This window comes from Sceloporus undulatus, chromosome 2 (assembly GCF_019175285.1).
Source record: "Sceloporus undulatus isolate JIND9_A2432 ecotype Alabama chromosome 2, SceUnd_v1.1, whole genome shotgun sequence".
NCBI classification, from domain to species: domain Eukaryota; kingdom Metazoa; phylum Chordata; class Lepidosauria; order Squamata; family Phrynosomatidae; genus Sceloporus; species Sceloporus undulatus.
In genome coordinates this window covers 260,243,889-260,261,627 of record NC_056523.1, presented here as the reverse complement: position 1 = coordinate 260,261,627, position 17,739 = coordinate 260,243,889, and the positions used below count along the sequence as shown (strand labels likewise).

Below are 17,739 nucleotides of genomic sequence, written 5' to 3'. Positions count from 1 at the left end.
TCGGTGCAGCACAGGTAAGTGATGCACCGAAGACATGGCATGATGCCACCTGCCATCTGGTTTGGTGGTCAGTGTGGGATTGGTACCTGGGTGGCTGGCATGTGGACATCACGCCCCCACTCTGCCCCGAGGTCAGCTCTTTATGCTGATCTTTTGAGGCCCTTTGTTAGAAGAGCATTGATTAGAATATGGAATAAATATAAAATAAGATTATGGCTTTAATTGAATGGACCTCCCCCATTCCCTCTAAGGAGAGACTGGATGATACATGGCCCAAATCCAATGTCTGACATCATGTCTGCACCAGAATGAGGCTATACGCCCCTTAAAATGAATTGTAAAGGGTATCTGTTCCAGCATAGGGCGACTATTTCAAACACATCCCACTGAGCCGCCTAGTGTGTCTTCAGCTGCTGCCACTCAGACCTCCGAGCAAAGTGACCTGCAACAATAGTGGATGCACTGGGTGGCTCAGCAAGACAGGTTTCAAACAGCTGGATGGCATCAGAACAGAGGCCAGGTAATAGTGAGGTCGGGGTAGCTCTGAGTGCAGGATACTCTGGGCTGCCCCTGGAGCATCCTGCCCAGTGCAGACAAGGCCTATGGAGTTTATCATACACCTTCAGTTCTGCTCTGCTCCTGTTGCCCAGCGTCATCGATCTGCGATGGGAGCCTCCTGATGGGAACGCGGATGGCGCTATTAAAGGGGAACACTTCCGTTTTCGTCATGGAAGTGTTCTCGTAAGTGTTTTAAAAAGAGCTCTTTTTATTAACAGATCAAATCGATGACGCTGGGATGACGGGGGCAGAGTGGAACTGAAGGTGTGTGATAAACTCCTATGTTCCAAAATGCCATTATGGATTTCGCCTCATGAAGCTCTTCTTGTAAGAGAGAGAGAAAAAAACTAAACTATAATTTGCTTGCATATCAAGATATTCTAAAATTGAAAGATGGTCAGTATACTGTAGAATGAAAACATTGGAAGATGTGGAGTTAGAAGGTTATGATATTCAATAGTATTTTTACAGACAACTGTTTAAGAGGTTTAAAATAGTTAAGAGATTATATGGTTGAGAAATGGCAAAATCAGAGTTGGAATTACAATTGTCAATTGATAATCAAGTAATTACTAAACTGTATAAGTCACTTTTGAAGGTGGAACTAGAAGAGCAGGTCAAACATGCAGTTGGAACAATGGGAAAAGATGTGGAAGATTTTAAAATTAAGTCTATATTATGATCTTAAAGAAGGTTTCTATAAGATGATGTACCAATGATATTGGTGCCAGAAAGCATTTCTAAGACTTATAAAGGTTATACCAATTTATGCTGGAAATGTAATAAAAAGAAGGGACATTTTATCATGTGTGAGGGACATGTGATAAGGCTAAAAGGTAATGGATTCATAAACATCTCATGGTGGAAGATATTTTAAAATTTACATTTCAGTTAAAAGCAGAACTTTTCTACTTGGTGTACTGGAATAGCACATGGAGAAGGAATGTGAAAGAATCATACAGTATATGATAACAGCATCTAGATTATTGTATGCACAAAAATGGAAGGCTATGGCTGTGCCCACACAAGATTGGTTTTTAAAACTGAGTGATTTGGTGGAGATGTATAAATTAAGAAACTTAGGCCCTGACTGCATGGGCCAGGATATTCTGAGGGCAGTCCAGAGTACACTGTACTTGCCTCATAACTGCTTCAACCTCCCTCTGCTGCCTGGTCCTCTGTTTCTGTTCTATGGTGGCTGTCTTCATGAGTGTTACGCTAACCACCTGACATATCTGCTGCTGCCCCGGGTTGCTCACTTCTGAGCCCAGCGATGATCACATGGCAAGTGATCCATGGTGGCATTGGATGTGCTGGGCATCTCAGTGGGATACCTGTGCAGACAGCCACTGCAAACGGAAGGCTCTAGATATTCCTATAAGATCTGGAGTATAGTTAAGTTTTTGAAAACTGCTTGAAGAGTGTTACACTTTGGTTCTGGTGTGTGGAACATGCTGGACATCACCCAGACTGCTTGCACCAGAACAGAGGTTTGGGATGTGTGTAATCTGAACAGGATGACACTAGAATCAGGGTGGGGAGGGGGAAATGGGCCATTTGGTCCATACAGACAGAGCTTTAGTTAAGAATAAGACAGTGGACTTTTAAGAAGAAGGGTGGAATTCAGCCATGTAATTATATTCTGAAGTTATATTCTCTGTTTTCCATCCTATATTTTAAACGTTATGGACTTTAAAGTAGCAAGGAACATTACTAATGGTTTATAAAAGTAATAAATTAGGTTAATCAGCAACAAAAACTTACCCAGCTATCAGGGCATGAAAGTCTTTTGAGACAGAATCCACACATAATAGCTCAGTGGCTTTTAAATGACTGGCAGTGGATGTTGTGAAGAAAGAACCATTAATACCAATTGGCATATACTGTAAAGTCTATGTATTATGCCCCTCCTCTTTTGTCACAGGGTTTGACTCACTGTCTAGTCAATCACTGGTGCAGTACACACCACCTCTTTGGGGTGGCCTGGACCCGCTCCTTTTCACTCTGGATTGGGGCCAGGGCAGCTTCACCGGCAGCCCTGCACCCCCAATCCGGAGTGTTTCGGGGCCATGGAGAAGCGGCAAAATGCAGAAAAGGGGTGTCCTTGGGGCTTCATGCCCCCGGACACCCCAATAGCCATAGCCATGGGAGAAAGGGGCTACCGAGCCCCTTTCTCCTTGGCATTGTTCCTGCGGCCGTTTGGTTGCCATGGGAATGATACGTGTGGCGAAAAGGAGCTCTGTTTCGGAGCCTCTTCTTGAGCTGTAAGGCCGCCACAAGCGGCCTGGGGTGGTGCAGAGACACCACGCATGCGCCGTGCTGTTTGGACGTGGTGTGTGCATGACGTCATCATCATGCGCCCCGTATGGAGGGCACCACATAATGATGGTGCTGTCCACATGAATTAGGGTTAGGGAGTGTATGGTTGCTGCGCGCTCCCTAATCCTAGAATTGGCGCCGGTACGCCACTAAATTGCGATCTGTCCCATGCCAATATTTCGTAACATGTTACTATTAAGCTGTGGAACCATCTCTCTCCCTCTCTCTGAATTTTTACTGTGTGGTGTGTACATATGGAATGGGCATTCAGATGTCTTCAAAATATGCATTACTGCATGCAATATATAGATGCTTCTAACTCCACCCCCATGGTGGCCTTTGATGCTGGTCTGTACAGCCTCTCTGTCTCCTTCTTTGGACGTTTTCAAACAAAGGCTGGATGGCCAGCTGTCTGGTATGCTTTGATTGAGAGTTCCTGCATGGCAGGGGGTTGGACTGGATGGCCCTTGTGGTCTTTTCCAGCTCTATGATTCTATGATCTGTTTGTTATTCTCAAACATCTTTGCCTGATGCAGAAACTTGTGGTTTCAAAAATGTGCATAGATCTTTTTGTGTCTTTTTATTTGGTCTAATAAAAATACTACTATAAGATAGACTTTGGGGTTTGATTATTTTTCCTCCTTATGTTCATAAAAATACAGCCATTCGTTTGACTTCAGATTACTGCCCACAGTGAGGAATTTGCTTCCATATTTACTTTCAGAAGATTTCAGATAACCTGAAACTAGAGTCAATTAACATATTTTAATAGGAGAAATTATCTTGGAAAAATATTAATTACAGCTAAAAGTGTCTTTGATTGTTAGAGTTTCTAAGGCAGTGCCTTTGTTAGCTGTCCTTAATGATGCTGCAGGCTGACTGTGAAGCAGATTTTGTACCACATTAAAGGAAATGAATCTGAAGGATTAATGACATGGGACATCTTTTTATTTTTTATTTTTTAAAGTATTAAGATATACTGCAATGTTATGAATAGCATTACAGAATTTTGATATCAAACTGGTATCAAAGTGTTTCTAGGCATAATATATACAGTTTTTTAAACCAGTAAGCAAGCATATATAGATTATTTATTATTTCCAATACCTAATATTGTTGTTTGTTTTTCTAGTAATGCAATTCATTCATTGGCTTGTTCTGTGCCTTAGAAATAGGTCTGAATTTATTTCTAATGTACGGCCAGTTGTAAAAAAGCAAAACAAAAACAAATGGTTAACCTACATTGTCCTCAAAATCCTTACTTAAATAAGATAATGACAAAATGGTTCAGATTTACTGGTTATTAGCAATAGCAATAGCAAGTACATTTCTATACCACTTATCAGTGAACTTGTATTCTCCAAGCGGTTTACAATGTGTGAGCCAATTGCCCTCAACAAGCTGGATACTCATTTTGCCAACCTACGAAGGGATGGAAGGCTGAGAGGACCCTGGAGCCCTCATCTAGGATCAAACGTACAGTTTTGTGGCTGCAGTACCAGCATTTAACCACTGCACCATCAGTATTCCTTATTGTAACTATTGTAGTCATACAAATGTAAGAGTTAGGAAGTAAACAAGTAAAGCAAATACATTAAAACAAATATTGAAAATACATTCTTTTCAACAGTTGGGATGATAAAGGGATGCCAAGGAATGTCTTCACAAAGACTACAGGACTGATGCACTAAGAAATCAAAAGCAGAGTAGAAAAATAGGAAGGTGTTTTCCAGATGTGTAAAGAAATGAGTTCGGCAGGCAGAAGTTACAGCGATGATGCCATTCTCCTGTTCTCTGTATGCTCATTGAATACATAAAGAATCTCTAACCATCAGAACTTAGAAATGCTCCCGAGTCTTCAAGATTTTATGAAAGAAGCAGATGGTGACAGCGAGAATCAGTAAGACACCTTTTCTTGGAAAACAGCATGTTTTCAAAATTCATGCTTTTTTTAGCTTCTCAGATGTCAGCATTTTATTTCTGTTCCTTTGTTGTTATGCCTCCTTGATCACCTGGCCTAAATACTATGAAGGCAATGCCTGAAATAAAACCAAGAAGTGAAATGTTAAAAAAGAATAAAAGGTGACAGATCACTACAGGTAATAGGAGCAGCAGGTCTATATCAGGGGTAGGCCACACTGACAGGAATCCAGTGGTTCCATGCTTTGTGTGAGCAGTAAAACTATCCTGAAATAGTTTTTTATGGTGTCTGAATCTGGAATCCTAGAATCATATATATATATATGAGATTAGATTTGTCTGGCAAGACTTGTTTCTCTGAAACCCGTGTTGACTTTTTGTGATAATGGAATTGCCTTCTAGATGTTCACAGATTCTCTGTTTAATGATCTGCTCCAAAATCTTTCCTGGTATTGATGTCAGACTAACTGGATGATGATTGTTGGGATCCTCATTTCCCCCCTTTTTGAAGATGGGGACAATGTTTGCCCTCCTTCAGTCTGCTGGGACTTCTCCTGTTCTCCAGGAGTTCTCAAAGATGATTGCCAATGGCTCCGATATTACATTTGCCAGTTCCTTTCATACTCTTGGAAGTAGTTTATTCCTGGTTTATTGCTTCCAAACAAACCAGCACTCAAAAGCAAATAACAAAACAGGCTTGTTTAAACATCCTTGGTTCTTTGGGAGAAACAAAACATGATCCCAGGTTTGGATCTCATAACAAACTATCCTTTTCATATTAATTTTACCTGCCTTTTGCATAGGGAACAGTGAAGCAGCAGTGACAGGCTACATACATCATCATGCTGCTTTTTCATGGTCAACTAGGAGAAACCAGAAATTCTTGAAGAAAGATAGCAGGGAGTTGAGTCAGCTTAGCCTCTGAGAATCCAATAGCTTGGGAGCTAAGAAAGTCCTGTTTTTCATGTCTACACCCAGGTCATGTCCCTGGATATTTATTTATTTAAATATTTATATGGTGGCCTACATCACAGGATCTCATGATGGTATGCACATTTAGAACAATTTAAAACAATGAGGAATAATTTAAATTTCCTGAAACCAGGGTGGTGTAGTGGTTTGAGCATTGGATTATGGCTCTGGAGACTAGGTTTTGATTTCCTGTTTGGCCATGGAAGCCCACTGCATGACTTTGAATGAGTCACATACTCTTAGCCCCCAAAAACCCCATGATAGGTTTGCTTTAGGGTTTCTGTAAGTTGGAACGAACTTGAAGGCACACAAAAAGAAGAAGTACATTAAACAATATAAAATAAGTTAAAACATTGTAAATCCTTGAAGATGTACATTGGGCCTTTGGTATCCACTAGGGTTTGGTTCCAGGATCCCCTGTGGATACCAAAAGCTGTGGGTGCTAAAGCCCCATTAAATACAATAGCATATTAAAATGGTATCCCATATATAAAATGGCAAAATCAAGGTTTGCTTTCTGAAATTTATATTTTTTGAAATATTTTCAAGCTGTGGATGGTTGAATCTGTGGATAAAAAAAACTGTGGTAATGGAGAGCCGACTGTGCTGAAAGCCACGCTGGGAGAAGGGGCAGCGCGTCCCATAGGAAATAATGGGGCTCAAACATAGGCAGAATTCGTTTTATGTGAGGGAGTCTGGAATGGATCCCCCGCGTAAAGAAAGGGCAGACTATATACCTTTCCTCCTTAGTGATCTAAGGTCCTTAGTAAAATTCCTAGGACAGGAATATGGGATAGAATATAGCAGTACACTATGTCAAATGAATTACTAATTTATTTAATATTTAGGTTATTTTTATTTATGTCATGGGTCAATTTATACGTTATGACATAGAACATGAAAATATATTCATATACTAGCAAGATGTCTGTTCTTGTGATGAAACGCGTGGAAATTATTTTCTAATCTGCTGTTAACATTGATTGCATTTCATACTCTTTATCTATTAACACTGAAAGCACAATCAATAAAAGCAATCAACTGAATTCATAACCACAAGTTAACATGAGACTAATCAAGGCCGACAAGATTGGATTAGATACATGTTTTGATAAGATCAGCATTGGTTGCTTTAATTAATGTTTTGTTTGTATCTCTGCAAGAAAGAACACTATTATGTCCAAACCCACTTACTGTTGGTATATATTTGTCACTTTTTGCCTTAAGAACTTATTTCTTGTGTAGATAATGTATACTGTAAATACTGTAGTGATTTTCAGATGCTTGGTATTTGTGAGGTGAGGTCTTTCCTTTTGGTTGCTGATGCATGTCTTGGCCATACTTTCCAAATGGAGACCAGACCATGTTGAATCATTTTTTAGAGTGTGGATTCTGGACCTTATCCTGAGTGATGAAAATGTTAATTGACTAGGATTTCTGTTCCTGTGGATGAAACATTGTAGCGGTGAGTATATATCTCCACATTCACATTGAGGGGACATGACTAACCTGTGTGCTGTCATTGAGGGAGTAGATCTCATCCGCTACATCTTTTCATGAGTTGAGTGCCAGCAGACCCTAAATGGCTGAGTAGGGCTTGAAATATACTTGTGATATAAAAGTGCTTTAAAATTAACTGATTTTATCCTACATCCTTAGGTGTATGAGAGCATATGAGAAACCAACAATATATTTTCACTCAGAAATGAGGTGACATTTAGTGATTATGAAAAAATATTCCCTCCCCCAACATTATTGGTTTTATAAGCTAACTTAGTGCCATTGACTTGGTGGTCTTTTATGTGAACAGAATAATCATCTTACTAAATGGAGGAACATGTAAAAGTATACTGCTTTTGCAGCTGTCATGTAATGTGCAGCTGTTTAGATGATAGTTGGGCTCCAAGAATAATAGAAATACACTTCCATTTATTAAATACTTCAACATACCTCTGGGTATGTTGAAGTATTTAATAAATGGAAGTGTATTTCAACTTCTTCATAGTGTTTTTGGGAAAAGAACACCACTTCTGCCAAAAAACAGTTTGTTCTATGATTATTGCTGATAAGAAGAAAATTAGTATGGTAGAAAGGTGTATAACTGTATTTGATTGAAAAAGATAGAATAGATGTGAATGCAAAGAATTGCAAATACAGTTGGTAATAAAAACTTTGCAAAGGACAAGACTCTGGCAATCTGAAAGATAGATCAGCTAAATCATATATAATTGTCCTGGGCTTCCTTTCATCATGGAAACATTCTCTGTAGTGTGTTTTACTATTTAAGAATAGTCATGTAAGAGTTAATTAAGACTTTCCCTGGGTGATATTGATTTTAAAAAGTAAAGGTATTCCCGTTGACAAGGTTGTCAAGTCGTGTCTGACCATAAGGGGCGGTGCTCATCTCTGTTCTTAAGCCAAAGAGCCAGAGTTGTCAGAGACTATTCTGTGATCATGTGGCCAGCATGATTGCACAGAACACTGTTTACCTTCCCACCGGAGTGGTACCTATTTATGTATTTGCATTTGCATGCTATTGAACTGCTAGATTGGCAGAAGCTGGGACTAGTGATGGGAGCTCATCCCATCATGCAGCACCCGAGCCTCGAACTGCCAACCTGCTGATCTTGCAGTCAACAGAGTCAGCGTCTTAACCACTTGAACCACCGCATCCCAATCGATTGAGTGATATTGATTTTACTTGTGACTAAAGCATCAGAGAGTCTTGTGGCACCATAAAGACTAATAGATATTATTATGGCATAAACATTTATGGACTCTAGTTCACTCATATACAGAGTTTTAGTCCTTATCACAATGTGCTGTTACACCATCATGGCAGTGGTTTGGTTCCCCTTTTGTCTCAGCCTTATCACATGATGTCATGATCCTTCTGGTGCTGTTGTGCTGTACAGTTGCTGAGAATGTAATTTTTTTCTTGCTGGAAATAATCCATTAATGACCCTTTTTCTCACTATGATTCAGTAGCTAGTTTGAGTGCAGATGTCTCATTCCACTTCATAGTGAGAATGACTGGTTAAAGGGTGTGGGCATGGTCTAGTTGTCCCTCCCCTATGGATTCCCAAGGAAATCTTCAGCAGGAAAACCTCACCCTGCTTCTGCTGCTAGGGCAGAGAGGACAAGACTTCCCAAGAAAATAGCTGTGTTTACTTTGGTCTACATCTTGAAACCATTTTCAGATTTCCCCCTATTTATTTATATAAATGATTTACTGTTATAGTGCAATAATGTTTCAATCCTGACCAAGCACTGAAAGTCACTATTCTGATAGCCTAACTGAATGGGGGTGTTTTCCAAAGATTTCTCTACTGCTTTCATGTGGTACTACACATCACAATGTTACCACCATAACGTTATCTTTTTAAAAAAAAGTATTTGTAATTTTTTTAAGGTAGGAGTGTTATAATGCTATGATGTTATGTTGTAAAAGTATTATAATGGCTAAACGAGTACAAATGAAGTGGGTTTTTTTGAACAAGACAACCTGAAACAACTGACTAGTGTATTCTCACAGTAAAGGATATGGGCAATGATGCATACGCTGTAATGATATCATGCCATAATAGCATTATTGCACACATACATGCGTGCGCGTGCGCACACACGCACACACGCACACACATGCAAACAAGGCATAAAGCACAAGGAGGGGCAAGTGGGGTCATGGGGAAGCTAGTGGAGTTGGACAATGGAGTCCAGGCTCTCAGCTATCTAGAAATACCAAGGAGTACAATTCCCATCTGAGCTGTGAGTAAGATTAGGAACATGTACTAATCAGTGGTGTTAGGATGTTTTATTTAATTTATTGGTTTGGCTGAAATTATTGTACTTTGTAACATAATTAGCTCATTTCAGAGAAGAGTGCTGAGGATACTGTGGACACGCAAAAAGACAAAGAAATGGGTCCTTGAAGAGATCAGACCTGAAGTCTCTCTGGAAGCCGACATGATCAAATTGAGGCTGTTGTACTTTGGCCATATTGTGAGAAGCCATGACACATTAGAAAAGACAATAATGCTAGAACAGGTAGAAAGAGAGGAAGACTACACATTAGAGGGATAGACTCAATGAAGGAGGTCACAGGCCTGAATTTATAGGACCTAAGAGCAATGGAGGATAGAGAGTCTTGGAGATGTCTCATCCATAGGGTAGCCATGAGTTGGGGTTGACGCAAGGGCAGTTAACAACATATGACTTGACAACGTGGAGCATCCAGGATCCCACAAACCTTTGTTTTTAAGAGGGCTCAGAGCCTGAAGAGGTCACTAGGAATTTTAAATTTAAGAAAAGAGTAAAGATTTTATCATTTGTATAGAGGGTTGGATCAAGGATCTGCATTTCATGGGCAAAAGAGGATACCTTTCTGCCTGATTCTTTCCAACTCCACCGTTTACCCAACTCTGCAAAATCTCATTTGGCATGGTGGAACATTTTCATGGGTGCTGGAGCAGCTCCCGGGAGAGTAAGGCAAGGGGAATGCTGTAATCAAAGTATGAAATGTACAATATTTTCATAATATACATTGTTCATTCAGGTGTGAGCAATACTTGATACATATTAAGTATGATCTTAAAATGTATATGTGGTCTGGGACAGATGGTCCGGAAGTGCCATGCTGCTAGCGATACTAGGGTTAGAGACCATGCACCAACTGCATGGTTCTTAACCCTAGCATGGCACCGTGGTGGCCTAATGGCGGCGTCCTGTCTACAAGGGCATCGCCATCTTGACATAAGTGACGCGCACCATATACACGTTTACGTCACGAGTGCGCCATTGGCCATTAGCACACTCGTGATGTCCGCCTGGTGACCTAAAAAGAACACATTTTTTCTGGGTTCTTTTTTGGGGCAGAGGGATGCTGGACAGTTTGGCTGTTGCGGTGTCCGTTCACAGGAAAACAGGCCGCCACCAGCCCGGACTTTCCAAGAGGTATGTACTGGGCCTTAGATATTGTAGATATTAAGAGTTAAATACTGCTTCTACATCTTTATTGCTAGTATAAACACTTTAGCAATGCTAATCAGTTGTACTGATTTTGTGTTTTCATTTTTTTCTTAATAATTAAGCAAAATAACTAGGATGCAATCAACTTGTGCACTGGGGGGTTCATGCAAATTGCCGAATCTATTTTTTACAGTGATTTTCTTGGTTAAATATATTCAGAATGAAATTGACATTTTTAAAAAGGAAATACATTTTGCCTTCATTATATGTTTTAATAAAGGAAATCGCCCTTTGTAATTCCTCTTCAATATAACTTAACAGCTACTACAATATTACATGCTGATGAAGTGATCTGATGCTGATCAAGACATTACAAAATCTAGAAATGCTCAGAGGAAAGGAATTGTGATGCTAAGACTCATATAACTTATGATTTCGCATGTGACCTATCTTGGCCTAGTTTCTTCTTTTATGTTTATTTCCCTTCACCTGAATTCATACTGAAAGTCATCCTGGCCTGGAGGTAAAACCTGGATGGATGAGAGTTCTCACCATTTTTTTGCACCATTTTTTTGCTCCTTAAATTGAACCATCAACCTTTGGTCTTTGTGTCATTGCAACAAACGTAGGTTTAAACTCATGCCTCTGCCATCACACTGTCTCATTTAGTCCTAGATTACTGGATTTATTACAATAGCTTCAGAATATGCCATTGGCATTATATACAAACCTATACCAGTTTACAAATCATGGTTTCTGAGGAGCTGCTGGGCTAGGCTGAAACTAGCTAGGCTAGGCTAGAACAGTATAAAGGTGTTTTGCAAACCACAGTGTATATTGACTGTCAAGCTACATTTTCAGTAATTGCTGCACTTTAAGGAGCTGGTACACATGAAAATGAAAGCTTTTTCTCACTTTCACAATAAGACACTTGGACCTTGCATGTAATGTCAGAGCCACTGTCTATAATTTTTGAGAATTCTTGGAGGACAGGAGAGAGACAAGCAGATGGAGGGGGAATGTCCCCATCTCCAAAAGGGCACAAAAGAAGGTTTAAGCAATTACTGATTAGTCAACTTGACAGAGGCCTGAAACACACAGGCCAAAGTGCCAGCTTCGGGACAATCTGGGGTTGTGGTGTACAGAGGACACATGCTCCTGGATTGGGCCAAAGCTGTGTTGCAGCTGCCTAAGGTGGCCCAGAGCTGCTTGCATAAGGAACGGAAAAGAGCGCTCCTTGCTGGCAGCCTGTTTGTAACCACAGTGGCAAATGGCCTCGGGACTATGGTGTTTGGTTGCTGTGGTCCTCTGCTGAATGGAGAGCAACTAGGTCTGGAGTGGCCAGAGGCCACTCCAAGCTACCGATCTGCTTTACCCCAGAGATACCAGGAAAGAGTCTAGGAGAGTTTTATCAGTCAGTCAGTCTGTGCACACTAAAAAAGGACTAATGTGATTACTATGAGCCAGCATGGTGTTTTTTTAAAAAAAACAAGCTATGCCATACTAATCTCACCTCTTTCTTTTTTTTTTTTTGACAGAATTAAGCTTGGTAGATCAGGGGAATGCTGTGGATGTAATATATCTTGATTTCAGTAACATATTTGACAAAGTCCCCCATTATATTCTTGCAGACAAGTTGGTGAAATATGGGTTACTAATACTGACTGTTTCATGGGGCCTTTTAAGACACCCTTGTCACGTGCTAGGGTTGCCTTGGGGCGGTGCTTCCAGATGCCCCTCAACCCTAGCATGTGATAAGAGCATCAAAATGGTGGCACCCTGTACACATGGGTGCCACCATTGTTACGCAACCGTCGCGTGGTGCTTGCGTAATGAATGCGTCAGTGGAGCACTTTTTGTGGGTTCTTTTTACTCCACAGGGAAGCACGTGGTTTGGCGGCTGTGGCTTCCCTGCAGAGAGAAAACAGGCACCGGCAGGGTGCCATTTTTAGGTGCTCTGTACAGTGCCATAGATTTATAATGAGTTGACTGACCAAATCCAGAGAGTGTTCATCAGTAGAAAGAAGTGGGGTGCCTTCTCTCTTGGCATGATGTTGTTCAACAGCTTTATGACTTGGTGATGGAATAAAAGACACGTTTATGAAATTTGCAGATGACACCAACTTGGAGGTTGTGGTAGTAAATGTCGCAGAAGATAAGATCATAACTCAAAAGCACCTTGGCAGATAGGAGAGTTGGGGCCATAACTAACAAAATTAATTTTTATCAGAGCAAACAAGAAGCTGGGTGAGTGGGTAGGTCTCTGCAAGATCGACAGAGAAGGAAAACCTTGCAAAGTTGTGGGCTGCAGTTGTGTGGTTGTGAAAGACTATGGCAAAGTCGACCTTATGTATAAGTCGAGGGCAAATTTTGAGGCCAAAATTATGGATTTTGATATGACTCATGGATAAGTTGAGGATAAAACATAGGAGCATGCAACAAGAGATGTAAAGGATGACGTTTACTGTCTTCATACAGAAATGTCTTATTCAGATCCTTCTAAACCAAATTCCTCTTGGCACTCTTTTGAGAGGAAGCACCAAAAAGGTGCCACCACTGCCATTTTCCCACCCAGGAATTCAAAAAGGCCAAAAGCAGCATCGTGGTGGAAAGAGCAGAGGAGGTTGGTACTCAGAGGAGGAGGAGAGTTAAAATACACTACTTACATTGACCTGTGGATAAGTCGACCCAGCTTTTTTGTGGTCAATTTTTTTAAAAAAATTCTAGACTTATACACGAGTATATACAGTACATCAAGGCAAGAAAAATGAAATGCACCAGTAAACATGAGTCAACAGTATCATGTGATGGTTTAAAAGCCAATGCAATTCTAGGCTGCCTCAATAGTAGCATAGATCAAAGGAAGTTGTAATGTCACTGTATTTTGCTTTGGTTAGACTTCAGATGGATTACTGTGTCAAGTTATGGGTATCAACAGTTCAGGAGGATATTGCAAAACTCTGAACATGTCCAGAGAAGGCTGACCCAGAATGGATCAACACTGCAGAAATAATCTACTCTGAAGCCAACTTAAATGCCATGGCCGAATGCTATAGGATTTTGGAAACTGTAGTTTGTTGTGGCACCAGAGCCCTTTGACTAAAGCTAAATATTTCACAAAATTACAATTCCCAAAATTCCAAATGGGATTATTTCTGCAGTGCAGCCCCAGATGTTCAAAGGTTGGAAACCAACCCTTATGAGGGATGACTAAGGGAGCTGTGTATATTTAGCTTGAAGAGAAGATGAAGAGGTGATATTTTAAAATATCTAAAGGCATGTCATGTAGAAGATGGAGTTCACTTTCTTCTCCTGCAGAGACTAGAAAATGAACCAGTTGATTTAAATTACAAGAAAAGAGATTTCACCTAAATAGTAAGAAAAACTTCTTTACCATAAGAGCTGCTTGCCAGTTGAATAGACTACCTCAAAGGGTGGTGGATGCTCCTTCTTTGGAGGTCTTTAAACAGATAGGATGGGCATCTTTCAGGAGTGCTGAAATTGTGTATTCCTGAATGGCAGGGGTTTGACTAGGTGGCTGTTGCAGCCTTTTCCACCTCTTAAGATTCTATGATTCTACATGTTTTTTATGTTTTTGGGTTTTTTTGGTACTTTGTATCTCCATTATATTTAGTCTTATCGTACTTGCATACAAAATTATTTTAATAAAACTACAGTACTAAGGGGGGGAAAATGTCATACTACATATTTTGGACTGCAGTTCCTATCTCCATCAGTCCCATGTTTAGGTTGTTTCCCTTCAATGTTATATCAAGCATGTTTTTATGCTTCTGTATACTTATACAGTGCTTAATGACAACATTAGCATGTTTTCTCTTTCTCCTTACAGGGCTTTTCTGTAGAAAAGATGGTTCTTTACTTGGACTGGTTTGTTCATTTCCCGCTCATACTATTGTACCATTGGATGGTAACAACATTATCCCTAAATCTTGAGGATCCAAATGTGTGCAGCCACTGGGAGAGGTAAAATTTCTCGTAATAGGAAGGTTGTATTATTTTCCTTGTATTTTAATGTATATTTTAGTTCATTTTTTATCAACGTGAATATTGCATGTATGATAACAAGATATGGAACATATCTTTCAGTCACTATATAGAAAAAAACCCAGTAACACTGTGCCAATATATATGCATATTTGATTTTACATTAAAATATATCCATGTGTGGATTGGAAAGTAGAAGCTATTATAAATAACAGACACACTATAAATTGATTCCTTTAATCCAATTAACTCAGTAGGAGAATCTGCATATTCAGAGTATAATTAACCCTATTGGAAGCCATCCAGATATAATTATGAAGCTTTTAAAATCTATATGAAACTTGTTGGGTTAATTATTTCCTTATTTGAGAAAAACAGGAAATTCAGATATATATCTGAGTCAGGATATATACACACACACATACACATACAAGCGTAGACACATACATACATATGTATCTCCTGGCTGTTCTCTCAGCACAAGCTGTAAGGGTGATTACAGCATGCATTTAGACAAAATACAGCTAAAACCAAATCAATTATAACATGAAAGTACAATTAAAACAATTATATATGTTAACAAAGCACTGAATTAAAACACATCTAAAAGCATTTAAAAATGTAACAGGAAATCTGTGGAGTAGGAGTTCAAGATTCCTTTCCTATTTTCCTTTCACAATAGATTCAATGGCCTTGTCTGCACTAGCCAGGATATATGGGGGCAGCCCAGACTATCCTGGTCTGTCCCCGTTACCTTGGCCTCTGTTTCTGCACTGTGGTTGCTGTCTGCATAGGCAGACTAATGGGTTGTCTGGTGCATCCACTATGGTGGCAACTCATTCACTACTGACATTAGACTGAGATGTCCAGCAATGGACACATGGTGGCTACTTCATTTTGAGATCAGAATGAGCAACCCCATGGTGGAAGCAAGTGCACTGGGTGGCCCAGCAGGAGAATCATGCAGACAGCTGCTGCTGCATGGAAACAAAGGGATCTTAGAAGGTCTGGAACATCAGGTAAGGGTTCCCCCCCCCCAGCTCCTATTAACCTTGTTATGTCCTGGTTTTGGTGCAGGACATGCTGGCCATTGTCCAAATTGTCCACACTAGAACTCAGGTACACAATACAGACAGGATGATGCTACAGTGGGGGTGGTAGTAGTTTTTGGCCCATGGAGACATGGCCTAGGACATCACATATGTGATGTTTAGCAGTAATTTCAGTGCAATGTGTTTTTTATTTTAATTGATGAAGACGTGTGAACCAAGTAGCCTCCTTTTCTTCAGCAAATGAAGGACTGAAATATGCAGGTGTGCTGTACATATATCATAATGACTATGTCTACAAATGACTGATTCTTTAGTAGTCAACCTGCCACTTCCAAAGTAAACAGATGGTTTTATTACTAGTGCATAATTTTCATGCTATATATCTTTTTATTTTAGCCCTTAGGAATTTTTAGCCTTCTGCCTATTATTTGTTTTGTAAAAAAAAAAATAGGTCACTTGATGCACACAGAGTGTTCTTTTTTGGAACAAAATATCCAAACAGTAACATGATCTGTTGGAGGGAGAAGAAGCAAAATATACATAAAAAGGTCTGACTTGTGGTTATTTCTAGGCATAGTAATGTTTCAGCTATCTTCCCATGTTCATGGGTGTGGTAAGATGGGAAAACATTAAAAAAATCAAACCAAAATATGGAAAGTTACCATAACATTAGCAGTTCTGCTGAAACAGATGGCTGGCAACACAAGTAAACTGCCACCCACCAATTTATTACTGCTTGTATCTTTGGCAAACATAGAATAATTACAACTGAATTTTGATCACTGGAGAAAAATTAGCGTCTTGCCTCTCGGTGAATAAAGAATAAGTGTGCCAGGCTAAGGGTAAAATAACGCACTTGTATTCAGGGATGGGCAAAGTGTGGCTCCTGGGTTACATGCACCCCCTAGAGCTTTTTTCTGTGGTCCCAGAGGGTAAAGAATTACCCCGAAATGCCCTCAAGGGAGTTGGGGACATTTCCACCACTTTTTTTTTTTTTTTTGCCCCCAGGTAAATGTAGATCCAGGAGAGGCCTTTTTTGAAACAGGGATTGAACAGGAAGTTCAGTTCCTGTTGTTAATAATGCCTCTCCTGGGCCTAAAATGGCTCACCACTTTTAGAAGGCATTTTTGGAAGGCATTGTTTTCATAATAACAATATATATATATGTGTGTGTTTATATAGAACAGTAGACTTTCATATACTGCAGTAATTAAATCGAAATATTGTTCCCTGAGACTGCAAATATTTGTGGCCTTCTGACTTTGATGTGTTAAAATTTTGCTGAAGTTGCATATGCTAGATGAAATTTATTGGAAGGTGGCTGAACAGAAAGGGAGAGATGTGTAAGAGAACATATAACCAAAAGTGGAAAAATCTTCTGTACATGATAGCTGAAAACAGGGATTGATATATATTGGGTTTCTGACACTTGAAATAGACATATATTCCATTTTTGCTAAAAAAAGAAAACAAAAAGTATGCCATCCATTTTCATAGTTTACAATAGTTTTATGCAATCAAATACATACATGTTTTAAGTTTAAAACATTCTAAGGCTGAATAATATTTCTGAACCTTTTTGTAAAATTCATCTTTGACTTCCTTCCTATTAAAGCTTTTCAGTTAAACAATAAACCCAATTACGTAAATTCTTAATGGTTTTATTTTATTTCTGTGTAGTTACTCTGTTACAGTACAAGAATCTTATCCTCATCCTTTTGATCAAGTTTACTACACCAGCTGTACAGACATACTCAACTGGTTTAAATGTACACGCCACAGGTGATTTAAAAATAATCTTTGTTTTATTATTGCTTTGTCAAAGTAATCCTTTCTAGTTCATTTATAGTTGCTTTATGTTTAAAAAGAATGTGGAATATATTTAAATACAATAACATACTGATAGCACCTACAAATCAAATCATGTGTGCGCCACTATAGTTTC

General features: G+C 39.5%; 1 protein-coding gene across 2 annotated transcripts in view; it reads left to right on the top strand.

Moving 5' to 3' along the window:
• Positions 1-17,739, top strand: part of MEGF10 (multiple EGF like domains 10) — a 164,036-nt gene that overhangs the window by 27,885 nt on the left and 118,412 nt on the right. For both annotated transcript variants that reach the window (XM_042455237.1, XM_042455236.1), the window contains exons 2-3: positions 14,588-14,721; positions 17,475-17,576. In XM_042455237.1, the coding sequence (XP_042311171.1) occupies positions 14,606-14,721; positions 17,475-17,576 (218 nt within the window). In that variant the 5' untranslated portion in view covers positions 14,588-14,605. The remainder of the gene's footprint in view (positions 1-14,587; positions 14,722-17,474; positions 17,577-17,739) is intronic.